This window comes from Gopherus evgoodei, chromosome 3, assembly GCF_007399415.2.
Source record: "Gopherus evgoodei ecotype Sinaloan lineage chromosome 3, rGopEvg1_v1.p, whole genome shotgun sequence".
Classification (NCBI taxonomy): Eukaryota; Metazoa; Chordata; order Testudines; family Testudinidae; genus Gopherus; species Gopherus evgoodei.
Window position 1 is genome coordinate 218,240,148 of NC_044324.1, and position 18,729 is coordinate 218,258,876.

General features: G+C 43.0%; 1 protein-coding gene across 1 annotated transcript; it reads left to right on the plus strand.

Annotated features, from left to right (window-relative positions):
* Nucleotides 1-26: 26 nt before the first annotated feature.
* POLR3F (RNA polymerase III subunit F) lies at nucleotides 27-14,285 on the plus strand. Its single transcript, XM_030558098.1, has 9 exons — nucleotides 27-180; nucleotides 416-533; nucleotides 2,235-2,302; nucleotides 3,321-3,388; nucleotides 4,145-4,257; nucleotides 8,755-8,898; nucleotides 10,449-10,556; nucleotides 12,381-12,572; nucleotides 13,666-14,285. Exons 1-9 carry the CDS (start codon nucleotides 125-127, stop codon nucleotides 13,741-13,743), a joined length of 945 nt encoding a protein of 314 aa, XP_030413958.1. The 5' UTR covers nucleotides 27-124; the 3' UTR covers nucleotides 13,744-14,285.
* Nucleotides 14,286-18,729: the final 4,444 nt, after the last annotated feature.

The following is an 18,729-nucleotide window of genomic DNA, read 5'->3' on the forward strand; positions in this document are numbered from 1 at the left end:
CGTCATCTCTCCGCGCCGCGGCGCTGAGGGGCCTGGCTGGGGTTTGCGCCGCCGGGGTAGTGGATTAACCCGCCTGGCTGCGGGCTGCCCCCCTCCCGTCACACACGGCCGGGCCCCGGCTGCCATGGCCGAGGTGAAGGTGAAGCCGGAGGTCCCGGACCCGCTGGAGATAGAGAACAGGTGCGGCTGAGGGGCCGGGGCCGGTCTGTCTGGGGGGGGGTGAGCGCTGCTCGGAGGGGTGCCGGCCCCCAGCGCTTGGGCAGTGGCCTGGGGCAGCGCTGGGGGGTGGGGGCGGTAGGCAGAGATGGGGGCAGGGCTGGAGCGCAGCTGGGGTTTGGTTTGGGCCGGGGCGGGGCGGGCCTGAGAGGGGCTGTGGGTTGTGACCTGACTCTGCTCCTCCTCTTCTCGCCTCCAGGATCATTGAGCTGTGCCACCAGTTCCCTCACGGCATCACCGACCAAGTGATCCAGAATGACATGCCCCACATGGAGCCCCAGCAGCGGGCCATGGCTATCAACAGGCTGCTCTCCGTGGTAGGGTCACCTCCCCATCAGTGCAGCCAGTTTTGCGCTGCTGGAGGAATCTCGCAGCCCTTTCGTATGCATGAACTCTGAGGACTTCATCAGCCATTACCAGAATAGAGCAGCTGCAGAGTTGGGCCTTGTGTATTCATCTTCTGGGATCTAGCAAGCAATACAAGTGTGTTTCTGTTAAGGACTGTCACTGCGTCTTAAACCTCATTGGTATTGTTCTGTAATATAGGGATAACCTGAAAGAGCCATAGATTTATCTACTGTTATTGAATCGTGTTGGTGTCTGGTTTTAGAGGGAGGATGACATCTTGGCCTCATGGAAGTCAAAGGAAGTTTTGTCACTGATTACAGTGGGGCCAGGATTTTACCCAGTGTTTGCTAGATTCCAGCTTTTAGGTCAAAGTGTATGGGATTATCTCATATCTTTTGATTGACTGTAGTTTTAGTTGCATTTATTATTATAAGGCACATGTAACCAATATAACTGAGCGCTATTCATATGCGAGCGTGGAACCAACCTACATATTGCCCAAAATGGTGACCATGTTTCATGCATTTCTCTCCAGTAGCCAACTCAGCTTCCCTGAGAGGATTGAAGTGGTGATTAACAATTTAGTAGACCGTCAGGAAAGTCCAAGCCTTGCTGTTATAATTAAAGCCTTAATAACAAGGCATCTTGAATCTTGCTCTAAAAGTGACCAGGCCTGAGTCCTGATACAGATGTATATGTCAGAATTGAATTCCAGATGCAAGAGGCCACCACTGAGAATACTCTGCACTTATATCACATGCTTCACCCTTGGGATAAATAGCAAGTGTTTCCTCTGAACAAAGTTATGTGGCATATGAGAAGAGCATTCTTTGAGATAACTGGGAGCCTGGACTATTTAGGGTTTCTGCTTGTAAATTAATTGGCAGGCAATGTAGAATATGATACACTGGTATAGTATGCTTCCATCTGTTTGCCCTACCTGCAAAGGTAGATCTTCAAAGTTAGCCCAAGCTAGACCATGTTGCACTTGTCCTGCCTTGAGGTAACAGATATAGGTAATCATGGCAAAGCCTGCATCTGAGGGGAATGGTCACCATCTCTTGGCCAGCTGAAGATGAAATAATGTATTGTATGGGAGCCTGGGAGTGATAAGGAGGAGAATCTAGCAGCATCCTGAGACTGTGAATTATTCTGACAGTAGGTGGGTAAATGCAACTGAAGGAACTGTCACGATTTTTATTGCAGTTTAAAATGCTTTCTCATACCATATGACATCACCTCCATCTTATCTGAGCTGATCCTAAGTAATATTTTTTTACATTGACTTGTGCTTTCAAGCTTACTGTTGGCTATGTAAACGAGCAATTAAAAAAATGATTCAATGGACATGTAACTGCAGGCTGAGAGAGGTGCATGTTGGAGCTTTACATCCTTTGTGCAGTGTTGGAAGAGGAAAGTAGTTTTCTACATTTTAGTTAATGACATGTGTTGCAGGAAGAGGCCAGGAGCAATGTCAATATTCTCTGGCAGCTGGATGATAAATGGACAAAATGTTTCCTGAGCAGAGCTATCTAAAATGTCCTGGTGTTTCCAAATGATGAAAATGTATTTTGGTCTGTTTCTTCTATTTAGGCAAGATTAAATGAGATTTAATGTTTAAAAGGTAAATGTCAAGCTGTTATGATAGTATTTGTGTCTGTCTCCTTCAGGGACAGCTAGACCTTCTCAGGAGCAACACTGGCCTTCTCTACAGGATCAAAGAGTCTCAAAATGCAGGGTAAGCTTTCTTTTGTTGAAGAGACAGTTGTCATGCACTCTCCCAGTGCAGTCGTGGTGATGGTAGCAATCTTCAAGTGTTATTCACCCATTCATTCCAAGATGGCACATTTACTTGCTTTGGGGTCCCATCTTGTAAATGCTGTTGGAGGTCATGCTTCCCACTGTGAATAGTTGCATTGAAGTGGGATTATGTGGTGTTGGAAACACTATTGCGGGTAGTAAAGTCCGCCATCAGGTGATCTGATCCATGCAGGCAGACCTGTATGCTCAAGTGGAGTCCCACTGAAGTCATTGGGGCTCTTCTGTGGGTCCAGGGTTCTGCCTAGATGGAGCAGAGTGCAGGATCAGGCCCTACATTTGTAACAATTATCCAACCCTGAGTATATTACTTATATACTAAATGGTGTTTTTATTTGGTTCATAAAATGTGCCTTTTCAAAACTGAATAAAGATGTACTCTGTTTGCTTCAAAGAAAGGAAATCCCCCAAATTTAACAGTCCTCCCCACTTCACTGCACCCCCTCAAATGCGCTCACATCTAATCCACTCTCAAATGCTTCAAAAGAGAGATGTTGTGGCCTGGAGCTCAGCAGAATCAGGCTTTCTTAGACCAGTGGGGAAAGCAAACTTCAGAGGTGAGAGCACTTTGCTGCACCTTCCCAGATGTTTCATCCAGGGGCTGCTTATTTTGGGTAAGATTTCATTCAGGATTGAGCTACTGCAGTTGTAGGTGAACAATTGGTGGTCATGCTAGTGGTGGGAAAACCAGAGTAGCGCACCAACAAAATGCTGACAGTTTCTATGGCTGACTTGACATGACATGGAAAAAATGATAAAAGCTGTCTGTAATAACAAGGAACTGCAATAACCAGCTAGTGCAGCTGCTTTCTTTTTGTGTAATTGAATTCATTTGATACTTTTGCTTTCCACAGTTTAAAACAAATCTAATTTACTTCTATCCTGCTGGACATGCACAATAATGAACACCTGTCCCTTTTCTAATCTGTCCTTTGCAGTAAAATGAAGGGATCTGACAATCAAGAGAAGCTGGTCTATCAAATTATAGAGGATGCAGCCAACAAAGGTGACTTATTCAAGGACTGTTTTAATTTTATTCATGACCTGTGCTAGCTCTGTTGCTTAGTATGTATTTGGGGAAAACGGTATGTATTATTTCTCAGTACTCAAGAATTAAAGACATGGTAATATACAAACAAAGCATTACTATAGCTTCTTTACTCTAGTTATTTTCAAAGCATCTGGTTGAGGTATTACATGCTTAACTAATCACTAAAAATAAACAAGTAAAGTATCAGTATCCACATTAGGACTTTAGTCAATTCCTCTCCCAGCCCCTTCTGTGACTAGAAAGTACAGATTCCCTATAAAATATCCTTCCCGCCAGACTATTTCATAACCCCAAGTCTCTGAGCGGGCCTAGGAAAACAGATGACCCTTGCAGAATATGAAGGCCAACAAATTGGTCTTCTGTTAGACTGAAGAGTGAAGGGATGAGAGTTCCAGAACCAAGGGCCCCCTCAGACAAAATGGTTTCCCCATTTTTTGGTCAAGTCTATTGACAAAATAGAACTCACCTATATGAGCTCTCAGAGCAGGCAAGTTCTTGTTATAACAACTGTAGGGAGATGCTTGAATAATACGCTACACAGTGCATCCTATTTAGGTAGTGTTCAAATAACACTGCAATGGGAATTCTGATTCGGAAAGGAACAGCTCAGGCCTTGGCTTGAACATAAGAACAAACGTAATGTGCCTGAGACTTGTAATGCTCTGTTCATATTCATTTGAATTCAGCTTTCCTTTTTTTCATTTTAAACAGGTATTTGGAGCCGAGATATTAGATACAAAAGTAATCTACCTTTAACAGAGATCAACAAGATACTGAAAAACTTGGAGAGCAAGAAACTTATTAAAGCTGTTAAGTCTGTGGCAGTGAGTAATCTGTAGTTTTAAATACTTGAAATAATGTATATATTGCAAAGTATGTTTGTTAGAGCAGGTGACGGGCAGTCAAGAAACTTGGTTTATTCTCCCAGCTACATCACTGACTCTGTGATCTTGGGAAGATCACTTAACATCTCTGTACAGGTCTGTCGCATCTTACGCGCGTTTAACATGTGTGATTTCAGCTTTGCACGGTCGGGAGAAAGAGGGGGAAAAAAAGGAGAAGAAAAAAAAAAGGGCGAATTCCACCAGCCTGAGACGTGAATCTGCTGTTCCCACTAAAATATTTGGGGGGGTACTTGACAGCAACAGCATGTCTTTAGGCGTGTGATAAGGGTCTCCCCTATAATAACTCTGGAGGGTTGGCCAAAAAAAAAAAGTTTAAATCGTGTGTCTGCCTCGGAGTGAGTGTGAGATGGGAGAAGCGAATCTGCTATTCCCGCTACAGTACTCAGTCCCCCTGTGCCTCTCATACTGTGCACATCTCGACGTGCTCAGTGAGATTCTGCTGTGCCTGTACTGTTTAAAAGGACAGGACGTATTTTTCGTACTGTATAACATGGCCTCTAAACGCAAGACACCTACTTCATCTGGTGCTCAACCGAAGAAACAGCGATGTGTTCCAATGCTGGAGGAAAAACTGGCCGTGTTGGACTTATTGAGAGATGGTATGTCCATCGCTAGCATGGCGTGTAAATACGGCTGCAACGAATCTAACATCCGTGCCATCAAGATTCGAGAGACAGAAATTCATCAAGCCGTGGCTTCAAGTGCTCCAGTAACTGCTAAGGTGACGAGCCAAGTGCGTGATAAGACTTTAGTGAAGACTGAAAAGGCATTAAACTTATGGCTGGAAGACATGAACCGTAAACATGTGCCTATCAATGGCAACGTGTTGCGAGAAAAGGCTCTTAGCATCTATGCACTGTTCAAAGCTCCCACCTAAGAGAGAGAGCCTTCTGATAAGAAGGAATTCAAAGCCAGCCATGGTTGGCTTAACCGTTTTAGGAAACGCTTCAACCTCAAAAAACGTGCAGACTACTGGTGAAGCTGCATCTGCCAATGAGGACGCAGCAAAAGCCTACACCGAACGATTAAAGAAAATCATAGAGGAGAGGGGCTATCTTCCAGAACAAGTTTTTAATGCTGACAAGACTGGGCTCTTCTGGAAAAAAATGCCCACCCGCCCTTACATTTCAAAATCAGAAAGACAAGCCCCTGGCTTCAAAGCAGGTAAAGACCGTGTGACTGTGTTGCTTTGTGGCAATGCGGCTGGGCATTTAATAAAGCCGGGCTTGCTCTACAGGGCTGCAAATCCCCGTGCACTAAAAGGCAAGAACAAAAATCTCCTGCCTGTGTTCTGGCAATTAAATAAAAAGGCTTGGGTGACGGCATCATTATTTCTGGATTGGTTCCACAAGTGTTTCATTCCGGAGGTCAGGCAGTATCTTGAAGAAAAAGGACTTGACTTTAAAGTGTTGCTGATCGTAGACAATGCTCCTGGCCACCCTGCGGCACTCTGGTTTGCACATAACGATGTTGAAGTAGTCTTTCTCCCCCCAATACCACCTCCATCCTCCAACCTCTCGACCAAGGCGTCATTAGCTGTTTCAAGGCCACGTACACGAGGCTTACATTCTCACGATCCTTACCGCTATGGATGCTGATCCCAATGTTAATGTGATGGAGTGTTGGAAGTCCTTCAACATTGCTGATTGCATCACTTATATTAAACAGGCAATGGATGCAATCAAGCCTGAAACAGTCAGTGCATGTTGGTGAAACCTAGAGGAAGACTGTGTGAGTGATTTTAAGGGTTTCCCGACCACTGATAAAGAAGTGCAACTCATTGTTCAGGTGGCCAGGCACGTGGGTGGTGATGGCTTTGTCGACATCCTCGAGGAAGAAATTGAGGAATTAATTGAGGGCCATAGAGAAACACTGACTAACGAAGAGTTAGAGGAACTGATAAAATCTTCTACAGAAAACAAAGATGATGATGAACAGGAAGAGCCAGCAACTTGGAATCTTCATAAATTTTCTGAAGTGTTCCAAGCAGCGAAACACTGGAATGATTTGATTTCTGAATATGATCCCTCTGTGGAACAAAGCCTCAAAATCACACGTCGTATTACGGATGATTTGAGACCATACCAAGAAATGTTTGAGGAGCTCAAGAGACAACAGCGACAGTTGCCAATCACCATGGCTTTTAAAGAAAAAACAACCAGCAGCAGCAGAGCTACACAATCAACTTCTCGAACTGAATCAGAGCCAACCACTTCATCTATGACTCGCTCGCCGTCACCCAAGCCTGGCCCATCGTCTCCTGGATTGACAGCAAGCCCTGACGACTCAGTAATAGTGTTGTCAGGGGAAGAGGAAGACTAGTGAGTGTGTACAGTACAAGACTGGTGACTGTTCAGGTTTACAGTACTGTACTGTTTCATTTTTTATTCTTTCTGTTAAAAATACTGTAAAATTATGTTTTGCATATGTAGTCTTTATTATATACTGTACTGTACATTGCCACATAGTACTTTATGAGTAATTTAAGGGATTTTCAAGGGTCATTTTGACTTTACGCAGTTTTCGCTTTACGCACTGACTACGGAACGTAACCCCAGCGTAAGATGCGACAGACCTGTACCTCAATTTGCTCCTCTATAAAATTGAGGCAATATTTTAATTACCTAAGTGCAAATATTGGAGAAGAGTAGAGGTGCAATAACTTTAGCAAAGAGTTGCTGGTATCATTTTATTCAAAACAGTAGGAATCACAGTAACCTTTATAACAATCATCTTTTCTGCTGTCACAGTGCACTGCTTAGGCCACACTAAAACTTCTGTGCTCTGCTCTTTCCAGATTCTCCCACAGCCAAAATTTTCTTTGGACATAATTTCTCTTAAGTGGGGGAGAGTTTTTAACCTGCTGATGATGATAGCTGTGATTCAGGAAAGTATTCCTAATCAGGACAGGCTTCAAAGACATGCCTAAGTGCTTTCCTGAATCAAAGTCTATACTAACAACATGGCTTCAATGCAGTTGAAAAAGCATCTGACCCAGTTTATAAATACTTGATTTGGAATATGTTAACCATTTATGAGATGGCTTTGTGAAGTGTATTCATCCTTCATTTATTGCAGAAGCCAGGAGCTTTATTGCGGCTGCTGCATGTTCTGAGATTTTTTCATCTCTTGTCATAGTTGTTAATGAAGCTTTGGAAATGCTCACATTAAAATGTGTTCATTAGTGTTGTGTTTTAGTGCAGTGTTGCTGCAGCCGTGTCAGTCCCAGGATAGTAGAGAGCCATGGTGGGTTAGGTAATATCTTTTACTGGGCCAACTTCTGTTGGTGAGAGAGGGGTGCTTTTGAGCTACACGGAGCTCTTCTTCAGGTCTGTGACTGAAGCAGCAGCTCTGTGTAGCTTGAAAGCTTCTCTCTCTCTCTCAGCAACAGAAGTTAGTCCAGTAAAAGATATTACCTGACCCACCTTGTCTGTCTTACTTGTATTTAGTGTAATAAAACCCTTTTCCTCTTCATAGTGCTGAATTCATGTTCACCGAAAGCTTGAGTACTGCTTATTGCCTATAGCATAATACATCGCTCTGAAATTACCAGAGCAAGACTTATAATTTACAGCTAAACAAAAATGTTTGTTTAAAAATCTTAAGATTAACTTCTCCAATTTAACCATGCCATTGTATAACTTGAAAAGTCAACCCTCTGAAGTTTCATAGCCTCACTGTATTGTATGTGTCAAAGTTACCTGACTCTGTATTTCATCTCAGACAATGTCCTGTTGTAGCTGCCGTGAGTCGAAAAGCAGCACGAGTGTCCTTTCCACAAAATGAGTAAACTCTCAGAAGTGATTTTAAAATGGAAGTTGATTTAACTGGGAAATGTTTATAGCGGGCCACAACTGCTGCTTCTGGCTATGTCTAGTGCTAGTTCTGTATTAAATAATTTTTAAAGCCGTTTCTCATCCCCTTTAGATTAGGTCATCAGTCATGTTTAATCGTCATGCTATTATAGGAGGGGTAGCTGAACAAGTGTTGCTGAACCGCATTCTGACCTGAAGGAGGGTCAAAATCAGGCTCGAAACTCGGAAAGACATCAGATAACGGGATAAATTTAGACCTTTTGCAACTTCATTGAAATGAAGCTGTAGCAGTTCACACCCTAGCGTGAATCTGTCCCATTTTCTTTAAAGCCCTTTATCTTTGATGTGTAATTTTGTTTACATTTTCCAACCCTGCTCCATAAAACAAGTTTGAGAGTCAGAATCCATAAGTACTACCTCCTTTTTAACCCAGGTATTCTTGGAGTGCAGATAGTGCTAATAATGGTTTGATGCAGCTATGCACTTCCCATGTTTCAGGGCACATGGCACTGCGTGGATTGCTTGTATGCTTGTTTAAATGAAATTTTCCTTTCATGGAAGATTTTCAGCTATTAAAAAAAATGTGTGTATTGTTCAATAGGCCTCAAAGAAGAAGGTGTATATGTTATATAATCTGCAGCCTGACCGGTCTGTGACTGGAGGGGCCTGGTACAGCGACCAAGACTTTGAATCTGAATTTGTGGAGGTGTTAAACCAACAGTGTTGTAAATTCTTACAGACTAAGGTGAGGGATTGCTACAGATTAACCCATCTTTGATTGTTTTTACAAGTAATTGCTTTTCCTTAAACTGGTGGAAGAAAAGTTTGTATAAAGTTGTTAATATAAAAATAGGTGGACTTTGTTATGTAATTGCTGGACCATAATTCTTCATTGGCATTTTTCTAATTTTCTAATTTAATTGCTACTGCAAATGTATGCAATGGATCATTCACTTTAATAAACCCATAATTTGTACCTTTTAAAAGAAAAAAAGCATCATTCCCCCAGATTCATATCTCAAACAACAAATTAGCAAAGGTGAACTTTCCCATACTGCCTCAGTTGTGCAAAAAAAGTTGTCAGCCCTGATTATTGTGAACTGTGCCTGGAAAGTGGTACTCCCCATTCATTCTCCAGGGAAAGCTCAACCTCCATTCTCTGAGTCCTAGTCCAATCGTGTTAATTTCCCTTTCCCTCCAAAATATACATTACAGGCCGCTAGCTATGGCTGCGGTTTTTCCGTAGTCAGGAAACTCAGAATGATGGTTCCTACATTCTAACTCCTCAGGTCAATGTACTGTTTCATGTTACTGTATATAGTGTTAACTTGTAGTTTGCCACTTACTATTCATTGTGCAATATGTATCTAGGATTATTCCATTTGTTGACAATCATCTGCTTAAAACTTTTTTCTGTCGGGGCCATTGACTCACAGAAAAAATCAGTTTTGGGCCACACGCAGTCCTGGGGGAAGGGGGCTGCGGAGGCTTGGGGCTTTCCCTAGGGTTGCCAACTTTCTAATTGCACAAAACTGAACACCCCTCCTTTTCTGAGGCCCCACCCCACTCTCACTCCAGCCCCCCTCCCCCAGTGGCTCACTCTCCCCGACCCTCACTCATTTTCACTGGGCTGGGGCAGGGTGTTGGAGTGGAGGTCGGGGTGAGGACTCCAGTTAGAGGTGCAGGCTCTGGGGTGGGACCAAAAATGAGGGGTTCAGGGTGTGGGAGGGGGCTGTGGGATGGTGACAGGTGGTTTGGAGTGTGGGACCAGGCTCAGGGCTGGGGCAGGAATTTGGGTTGTGGGCTTTAGCCAAATGGCACTTACTTCAGGCAGCTCCCAGTTGGCGGTGCAGGAAGCCTAAAAGGAGGCTCCCTGTCCTGGCTCTGCTGGAAGCGGCTGGTGTGTGCGGCCCCTAGGCGGAGGCGCAGCCAGGTGGCTCTGTGCAGTGTGCGTTGCAGGCACCAACCCCGCAGCTCCCATTGGCCAGGGGCTGCAGGGATATGCCGATCACTTCCAGGAGCTGCGTGGAGCCAGGACAAGCAGGGACAGCCTTAGCCCTGCTGTGCTGCTGACTGGACTTTTAATGGCCTGGCAACCTTCGTTTTCCCCCATAGTCCAGATGAAATTAAGCAGGGGGACAGATTCCCACCCCTGGCTTAAAACATGGCAGAGATTGTCTTTCTGAAAATTGCCTCTGCAGTGGTTTAAAAGCAGCCTATTGTATACCTAGAGACGTTTTCTTCACAGGGAGCACTGACTGCGTATGTCACACTCTACCTTCCATCTTTCCCCAGGCAGAAGCAGCTCATGACAGCAAACAGAACCCTATGATACAGAGAAACAGTTCATTTGCATCATCCCATGAGGTGTGGAAATACATTTGCGAGCTGGGCATCAGTAAGGTCAGAATGGCGTTTAACTTACCACCTTTCAAATTGCTGCTGAATGACTAACATTCAGAATTGGACCTTAAGTCCTAGTTTTGGTGTCTGGCTCAATGCATCCACGTTTGCATATTGGTCTCTTATATTGCAGTGTGTATGGAGTAGGCAATTTGTGCTGCATTACATTCCAGAGCTGATATAGGCTGGGATTTCCAAAGGCGCCTAAGGGAGTTAGGCATCTAATGCCCAGTCAATGCAAATTGGGACCCATTTTCTTTTGGCAATCCCAGCTACAGTGAATTTTATAATTGCTCTGTTGGAATTTCCCTATGAATATAAACCGAGATTCTTGAAGACAGCTAGGAATTTAGCCACACAATTTTAATGGGAGCTACATAACAAATTCCTTGCTGTCTTCAAAACCCCCCACCATAATATCTAAAAGCAAGAAAACAGCCATAGGTTTCCTGTTAAGTAAAGATCTATCACAGCCCTGGGGAAGCTCCCCCTGCTGGACACTCACCAGCCTGTGTTTGGACTCAGCTGGAGCCATGTGCTCGAAAACTCCCGTTGCTCACTGGGTAGGCTCTGGTTTAGCCGCTCTCTCTGGCTGTGGCCTCTATGGCACCCTTCCTGGGTGCAGACTCTGGTGTTTTTTCTGGAAGTGGGACCCTATGTTCCTGCTGTCCTGGCCCTAGGACTGGTGCTGACCCCCAAGATATCTCAGTAGCATTAGCATGCCCATTCCCAGAGCTTTCGCCTTGTGAACACTCTGATTTACAGTTGTCACCTTCAGGGACGCATGATTGTTGAAATGACTAGACACAGACTTTGTAAAAGGACTTCTAAAAATATCGCTCTGCTTTAGATAGCATGGAATATACAGAGCCATAATAACAACAAATGCCTGTGTGCCATTCCCTGCCTCAGTTTCCTCACCACTCTCGAGAGTTCTATGGGATTTGGATCAGTGTCTCTTCAGGATCCATGTCCTCTCTGTTGAATTGCAATCCTCCAGCTCAAGGCTTCTCCAAATCATGATGTGTGTGTCTTTCTCTCCCCTTCAATCAGTGTCCTTCAGCTCCAGCTGATCTGACAGTCAACAAGATTCCCTGTAGCTCATGACACCTGGCCCTTTATTCCTCTGTCTTCCTCTAAGTCCTCCTCCAACTTCTTATCCTTTGTGTTTTTAAGCTTCTGCCCTGTTACTTCTTTGTCCTCTTTTTGGGGATTTTCCACTCCTTAAAACCTTAACTGTATGCAGACAAATGAGAAAAGTTGTTTCCCTGAGGAGACAGCCATCCCGTTCTGTCTGGGCAAGATTATGTTCAGGCTTTGGTCTCTAAAGGCCATCCTATTCAGAAATAGACACTTGGCACTCCTCTCTGTTTCCTTAGAGGCAAGAACATCGTAATGATAATCATAAGGGTTAAACATTATGATTGACCATAGTTCATAATCTCAAATGGACTTAATAAACTCTACTTAGATTTCCTAAATCACCATAGGATTATTGGATTGTATCTGAATTATTGCAGCCACTTGAGGATTATGGGGAAATCCCACTTGGAAAATCTGTCTGAAGGCCCAGCATTATTTTAAAAGAACTGTAAGAAAAACAGTAAAAATCTCTCTTTGCTCTCCTCTTTTCTGCATAACTGCAGTGATTCAGTGAATTACGTGCCTGTATCAAGGCTACACCAGACCTCTAAAGTCCTAGCAATGATGGATGAATGTCATCATTAATAAATAAGAGTTTATTTTCCTTTCTGTGGGTGTTATTGCTACACTTTTTTCTAGTTGTTACCAATATTTTTTATTGTTTTACAAAATTGCCTTTAGGTCGAATTGTCAATGGAGGATATCGAAACTATTTTAAACACACTAATATATGATGGAAAGGTGGAGATGACCATCATTGCCGCAAAAGAAGGGACAGTTGGCAGTGTGGATGGGCACATGAAATTGTACAGAGCTGTCAATCCTATCATCCAACCCACTGGGTTAATCCGAACACCCTGTGGACTCTGCCCAGTAAGTTACTTACTATGTACATGGAGGAAGAAATACTTACAAATGTAGACCCAGGTCCAGCAAACACTTAGTCATGTGCTTAACGTTACACACAGGAGTAGTCCCATTGACTTAAAAAAGGCAGCAGAGGTCACACATACCTTGGCTATGGAGTAAATAAAAGACTGATACTTTCATTTAGCCTATGATGTTTCCTGTTTACACATTGCATCTCATCCCTTGATTGCATGGTTAAAGGACACTGTCAAGTCAAATGTGCTCCAAAATGTAGTTTTTATACACAAATGTCTTGGAGATCTAAGACCAGTAGAAACTGTTTTTAATAATTTTTTGTTTTGTTTGTTTCTAATTCCAATGGGAAGCTCATGCCTCGGCTGAGAGACAACCCAAACATTGTTGCGTTGTTATAATGCATGGGAACCAAAAAGTGACACTACCTGGTTTACTTTCACTGTCCAAAATGAGAATCTAAAAAGGCAGAAATAAACAGTAAATGCTTCTAAAACTCTAGCTGTAATAATCGAAGGCGTTGAAAACGTGAGTAGGAAATGTTTTCAAACCAGAGTTTTAACCGGACAATGTCCATTTAACTTCTTTCTGGCCCCTCTCTCATTTTTAATATCTTTACCCTCAGCCAACTCATTTATTGGTATAATGTGTGAATGGAGTTTTTGTATCGATTTCTTGCACATCAAAGCCCCAGCCTAGCTGTTGATTATTCCTGTTCTTTGCGATGGCACTGTGATCTTGCCTGATGGATAGGGAACTGAATGGGGAGTCATAAAACAGGTTCTAATCCCAGCACTTTTCCTCTGTTGTATGCCTTTTGGGCAAGTTATTTCACCTATCGGTACCCCTTTGTCTTGTCCGCTAACTTATAAACTGTCCAAGGCCAGGACAGTCAATGGGGTCCTGATCCTGAGTGGGGCCTCTGGTGCTAGAGTAATATAAATAATAATCTCTATCAGGGTTGGGATTAGATCCCATGGATCCCAGTCTTGTGTTCATTCTACCCCTCCATGGAGCAAACATTTCAGTGTTTTACTTCCCACTGTGAGGAAGTCTATTTACATCTGCTTTCATTTTACCACAGGTCTTTGATGACTGTCATGAAGGTGGTGAGATTTCTCCATCAAACTGCATTTATATGACAGAGTGGCTAGAATTTTGATGGCAAGATAAGAACCACGGATTGTACCCACTCTTTGCAGCCTACCTTCATGAACCAGTTTGCTTTTCAATCGTGGACTTGGTTTTTTGTGAGCAATTTCAGGACATGGCGTTTATTTGTTTTAATTACATGCAGAGAAGCTACACATTGTTTTGTTAGCAGTCCTGATAATGGACCAAAAGTGATGCACTGCTTGAGGTCAAGTGATTGGTGGCAACCTATCCCCATTCTCGCACCAAAAAGGAAGTCATGGTTACTTGACAGACATGACAAAAGGACTGAGATGTAATAGAAAATCTTGGAGGGTTATGTATAGCTCTCTACTGAAAGTTATATTTTGAACATTAGAAAATAAGTCGCTAGCTCTGATGGTTACAAAGTCAAAGCAGTAATATTGAGCGGAGAGCGCAGTCCTAAAGGCAGCACCTTACTCCAGTAGTGACAAATGTTGCATAACACAGGCTCTGAGTACATTGGCAAGCATCACTCATTGATTCTTCATTCTCCTCCAGTGTTTTAAATAAAATGCTATTTGAATATCATCGGGTATATTTGATTTTTGTGTTCTTCATTACTTCTTTTACAGTAGGACAATGGAACAAACTGCATTGGGAGGTTATGGAAGCTTCTTCACTGGAGGTTTTCAAAAAGAGGTTGGATCGCCATCTGTCTTGGATGATTTAGACACAACACATCCTGCATCTTGACTGGGGGTTAGACTAGGTGACTCTTGCAGCCCTCTGTAGCCCTACAGTTCTACAGTAGAACCTGGCTGTGGGTACCCAGATCTGAGGGTCATTTAAGATTTTCATTTCACTCAGCAAACAGCCAGAGAGGGAACTTGTTAATCATTGTCACTGCATTTTGGGGATTAAAATCACATAACTGAGAGATAAAGCAAAGTCTTTGACTAGAATGACACTGAGATTTTAAAAAATCTCCACAGTCTAGTCTTACAGGTAGGAGAGTGTATTTCACAACGCTGGTTTACCATGGATTAATGTAAAATCACGCCCTCCAGAAATGTACACACATCCTTTAGCAAAGGCTTCTCTGTGGGATTGGGCTAGAACTAGAAATAACGTATGCTCTTTTCCTTCGCCAATGACACCCATTGCAAATGATCCAGCTCTTCACCTAAATCACGAACCAAAGATTGGGAGACCCATGAAATACTCACAATTGGCCAGCTATTCAGTAAATAAACTTTCCTAACTTATTTAGAGATGTTGTAATGATTGTTTTGTGTCTGATATTTACATAGGGGTGAAGGAGATTGGGGGCACAGATGGTGTTCTCATTGATCCTTTTGGTCAAGGGGAAGGGCCCAGGCACAGACATTAACATCCTGATGGTGACCACCCAGATGGTGTTGCCAGGATGACTGGCTTTCTTGACCACAAGATACTGTTTGGAGAAGGACTGCTGAACAAAGATGGAGTCCACCTATCAAGGAAAGGGAATAGTATATTTGGATGCAGACCTGCTAATCTAGTGGGGCAGCAGACAAAAGCCCACAGATGAGTCTGTAAAATGGAGACCTGAGTGTAGGGTTGGAATCTGGGAGGAACATGGGCAATCAAAGCTGGAACAAAGGAGAGTCTAGAGGGGAAATCCAATGAACATCTTAAAGGTCTGTATACTAATGCAAGAGGTAAGGGGATTAAACAGGAAGAACTAGAAATACTGGTGAATAATCACAATTATGACGAAGTTGGTATCACAGAGATTTGCTGGCATAATTCACATGACTAGAATATTGGTTTAGAAGGGTACAGCTTGTTGAGGAAGGACAGGCAGGGGGAAAAGGGTATATAAAGATATACAAGGCACTTGCAGTGAGGCTGAGACAGAAGTGGGAGGCAGACCTATTAAGAGTCACTGAGGCATGATAAAAGGGGGTAAAAAACAAGTGTGGTATCATTCAGGGAGGGGGAGGGATAGCTCAGTGGTTTGAGCATTGGCCTGCTAAACCTAGGGTTGTGAGTTCAGTCCTTGAGGGAGCCAGTTGGGGATTTGGTCCTGCTTTGAGCAGGGAGTTGGACAAGACGACCTCCTGAGATCCCTTCTAACCCTGATATTATAAGGGTCTGCTATAGACCACCTAACCAGGAAGGAGAGGTGGATGAGGCTTTTATTAAACTAACAAAATCATCCAAAGCACCAGACTTGGTGATGATGGGGGACTTCAACTACCCCAATATCTGTTGGGAAAGTAATACAGCAGGGCACAGATTATCCAAAAAGTTTGTTTTTTATTACAGAAGGTGGAGAAAGCAAGTAGGGAAGAGGCGGTTCTAGATTTGATTCCGACAAATAGAGAAGAACTGGTTGAGAATTTGAAAGTGGAAGGCAGTGAAAGTGATCATAAAATGATGAGTTCATGATTCTAAGGAATGGTAGGAGGGAAAACAGCAAAATAAAGACAATGGACCTCAAGAAGGCAGATTTACAAACTCAAGAGAGTTGGTAGGTAAGATCCTTTGGCAAGCAAGTCAATTGCACAAATACAACGTGGGAAATGACTAGCTAGGAAGGAGTATTGCGGAAACAGATCTGGAGGTTAGAGTGGATCACAAACTAAATATGAGTCAACAGTGTAAAAACATGGGAAAAAAATCATAATTCTGGGCTTTATTAGGAGGAGTACAAGCAAGACAGGAAGCAATTCTTCCACTCTACTCTGCACTGATAAGGCTTCTGCTGGAGAAAACATAACCTCGGAGGAAAGATTGAAAAACCTGGGTTTAATCTGGAGAAGATGAAGGGGGGAGGGGAGGAGAGGGGAGGTGTTATGTTTCCCACCTCCTATCTTCAAATATATAAAAGATTGTTATAAAGAGGAGGGTGACAAAGTGTTCTTATCCACTGAGGATGGGCAAGAAGTAATGGGATTAAATTGCACAAAGGACAGTTTAGGTTGGACATTAGGAAAAACTTCCTAACTGTCAGGGTAGCTAAGCACTGGAATAAATTACTAGGGAGGTTGTGGAATCTCCATCACTGGGGGGTTTTAAGGATAGGTTGGACAAACACCTGTCAGGGATGGTCTAGATAATACTTAGCCTTGCTTCAGTGCAGGGGACTGGATTAGCTTTGCAGCAAAACTGCTGTAGTGTCAATGTACATAAATTAATCCCCCTCTGCAAGAGGTGGTAGCTAGTTTGATGGAAGATTTCTTCCACTGACACATCTGCATCTACACAGGGGATTAGATCGATTTAACTACAGTGCCCAGGGTGTGAAATTTTTCCCAGCCCTGAACAATGTAACAAGGTTGATCTAATTTTTAAGAGTAGATCAGATCACAATTGCTCCTCTTGAAATTACGATTAAAAGATGCAGTGCTGCATGTTTCCAGGCAGATGAGCTGTGACATAGTGGAGGAATGCTTGTCTTTCTGAGACTAATTAGCCCTCACCTCAGGGTGTTGAGAGGATAATGGGAATGCTGATTCAGGAAACTGGAGCTACTCTAATCCTTGCTTGAGAATCCATTGTCTACTCAAAGAAAGATTATTAGCATTAAGGTACAAGGGAGAGAATGTCTTCTTTTTGTTCTGTGTTTGTGCAGCACCTAGCACAATGGGGTCTAGTGAGTAGGGCAATGAAAGGGGAGTCATATGACTTCCAGCTTGTCACTTCTGCTATGTGTGTTTGTGCAAGTTATTTCACCTTTCTGTACCCCTTTGTCTTGTCTACTCAGGTTAACAGTCCAAGCCAAGGTAGACTGTGAATGACCAGTGGGGTCCTAGTCTGAGACTAGGGCTCCTGCAATGGATGTTTTTTTCAAACAAGAACTAGAAACTGATTTGCAGGGAAATAAGTACCAGAAGCTGAAATTTCAGCATATTCTTGTTACGTGTGCAATATTATGGATGGATGGCACTGGAATTAAGAGAGACCTCCTGGTATGGGAATGTATTTTGAAAGTTTTAGAGCACATCACCTAGGAAGAACTGGTTTATTAAGCACTTCAGCTTGGCATCTATCTACCCAGATCTCCAAACTGCCTAGCACAATGGGGCCCTGATTCTCATGGGAACGCTGCATTGCTACTAATTTTATTTTACTGTCTCTGAAATCAAACTCGTGCTGGGTGTAGCGAAAATGTGTTTCAGTAAATAAAGAAATGAGGAGCAAGCTTTCTATCATTTGGGCCTTTCTGAACTTGGTTTATGTTGCCTCCACTGTCCATCTAATGAGAGAGGGCAAACTCAAAACAAACATTGTCAGTATTTTTCGAATTCCTTCAGTTTCCTTGGTCTGACGGAGAAGATGGACTCCAGTGATGGTTTAGAGCAGTGGTTCTCAATCAGGGGTATGTGTACTCCTGGGGGTATGCAGAAGTCTTTCTGGGGGTACCTCAACTTACCTAGATAGTTGCCTAGTTTTGCAACAGGCTAAAGTGAAAAGCACCAGTGAAGTCAGTACAAACTAAAATTTCATACAGGGACTTGTTGATACTGCTCTATATCTTATACACTGAAATGTAAGTACAATATTTATATTCCAATTGATTTATAATTATATGGTAAAAATGAGAACCTAAAAGATAGTATGATGTGACAGTTTTGTATTTTTATGTCTGATTTTTGTAATCAAGTAGTCTTTAAATGAGGTGTAACCTAGGGGTACACATCACAAATCAGACTCCTGAAGGGGACAGTACTTTGGAAATGTTGAGAGAGACTGGTTTAGAGGGAACCACAATTCTGGATTTTGTACTGAAAATGGAATAGCTTATTAATATTAATTTTAGATCTTTAACCAGCTTTAATGGCACGAGGAGGTCAGACCAGATGATGGCAGTGGTGCCTGCTGTCCTTTAAATCTAGAATCTATGACTGTGACAGTTAGCAGCCCACCCTAACAGCTAGTAGCCTTATAATAGCTGGCAACCATTAGGAGAAATTGGACACCTCACAGACACAGTAGCCTGAACTTTTGAACGGTCTTTCCTTACCAGTCTTGAGGCAGTTGAAGC

Coding starts and splice junctions, on each gene's coding strand:
- POLR3F (XM_030558098.1), top strand. CDS start 125: ATGGCCGAGGTGAAGGTGAAGCCGGAGGTCCCGGACCCGCTGGAGATA. Junction 181..415: donor CCGCTGGAGATAGAGAACAG/GTGCGGCTGAGG, acceptor TCTCGCCTCCAG/GATCATTGAGCTGTGCCACC. Junction 8,899..10,448: donor GTAAATTCTTACAGACTAAG/GTGAGGGATTGC, acceptor ATCTTTCCCCAG/GCAGAAGCAGCTCATGACAG.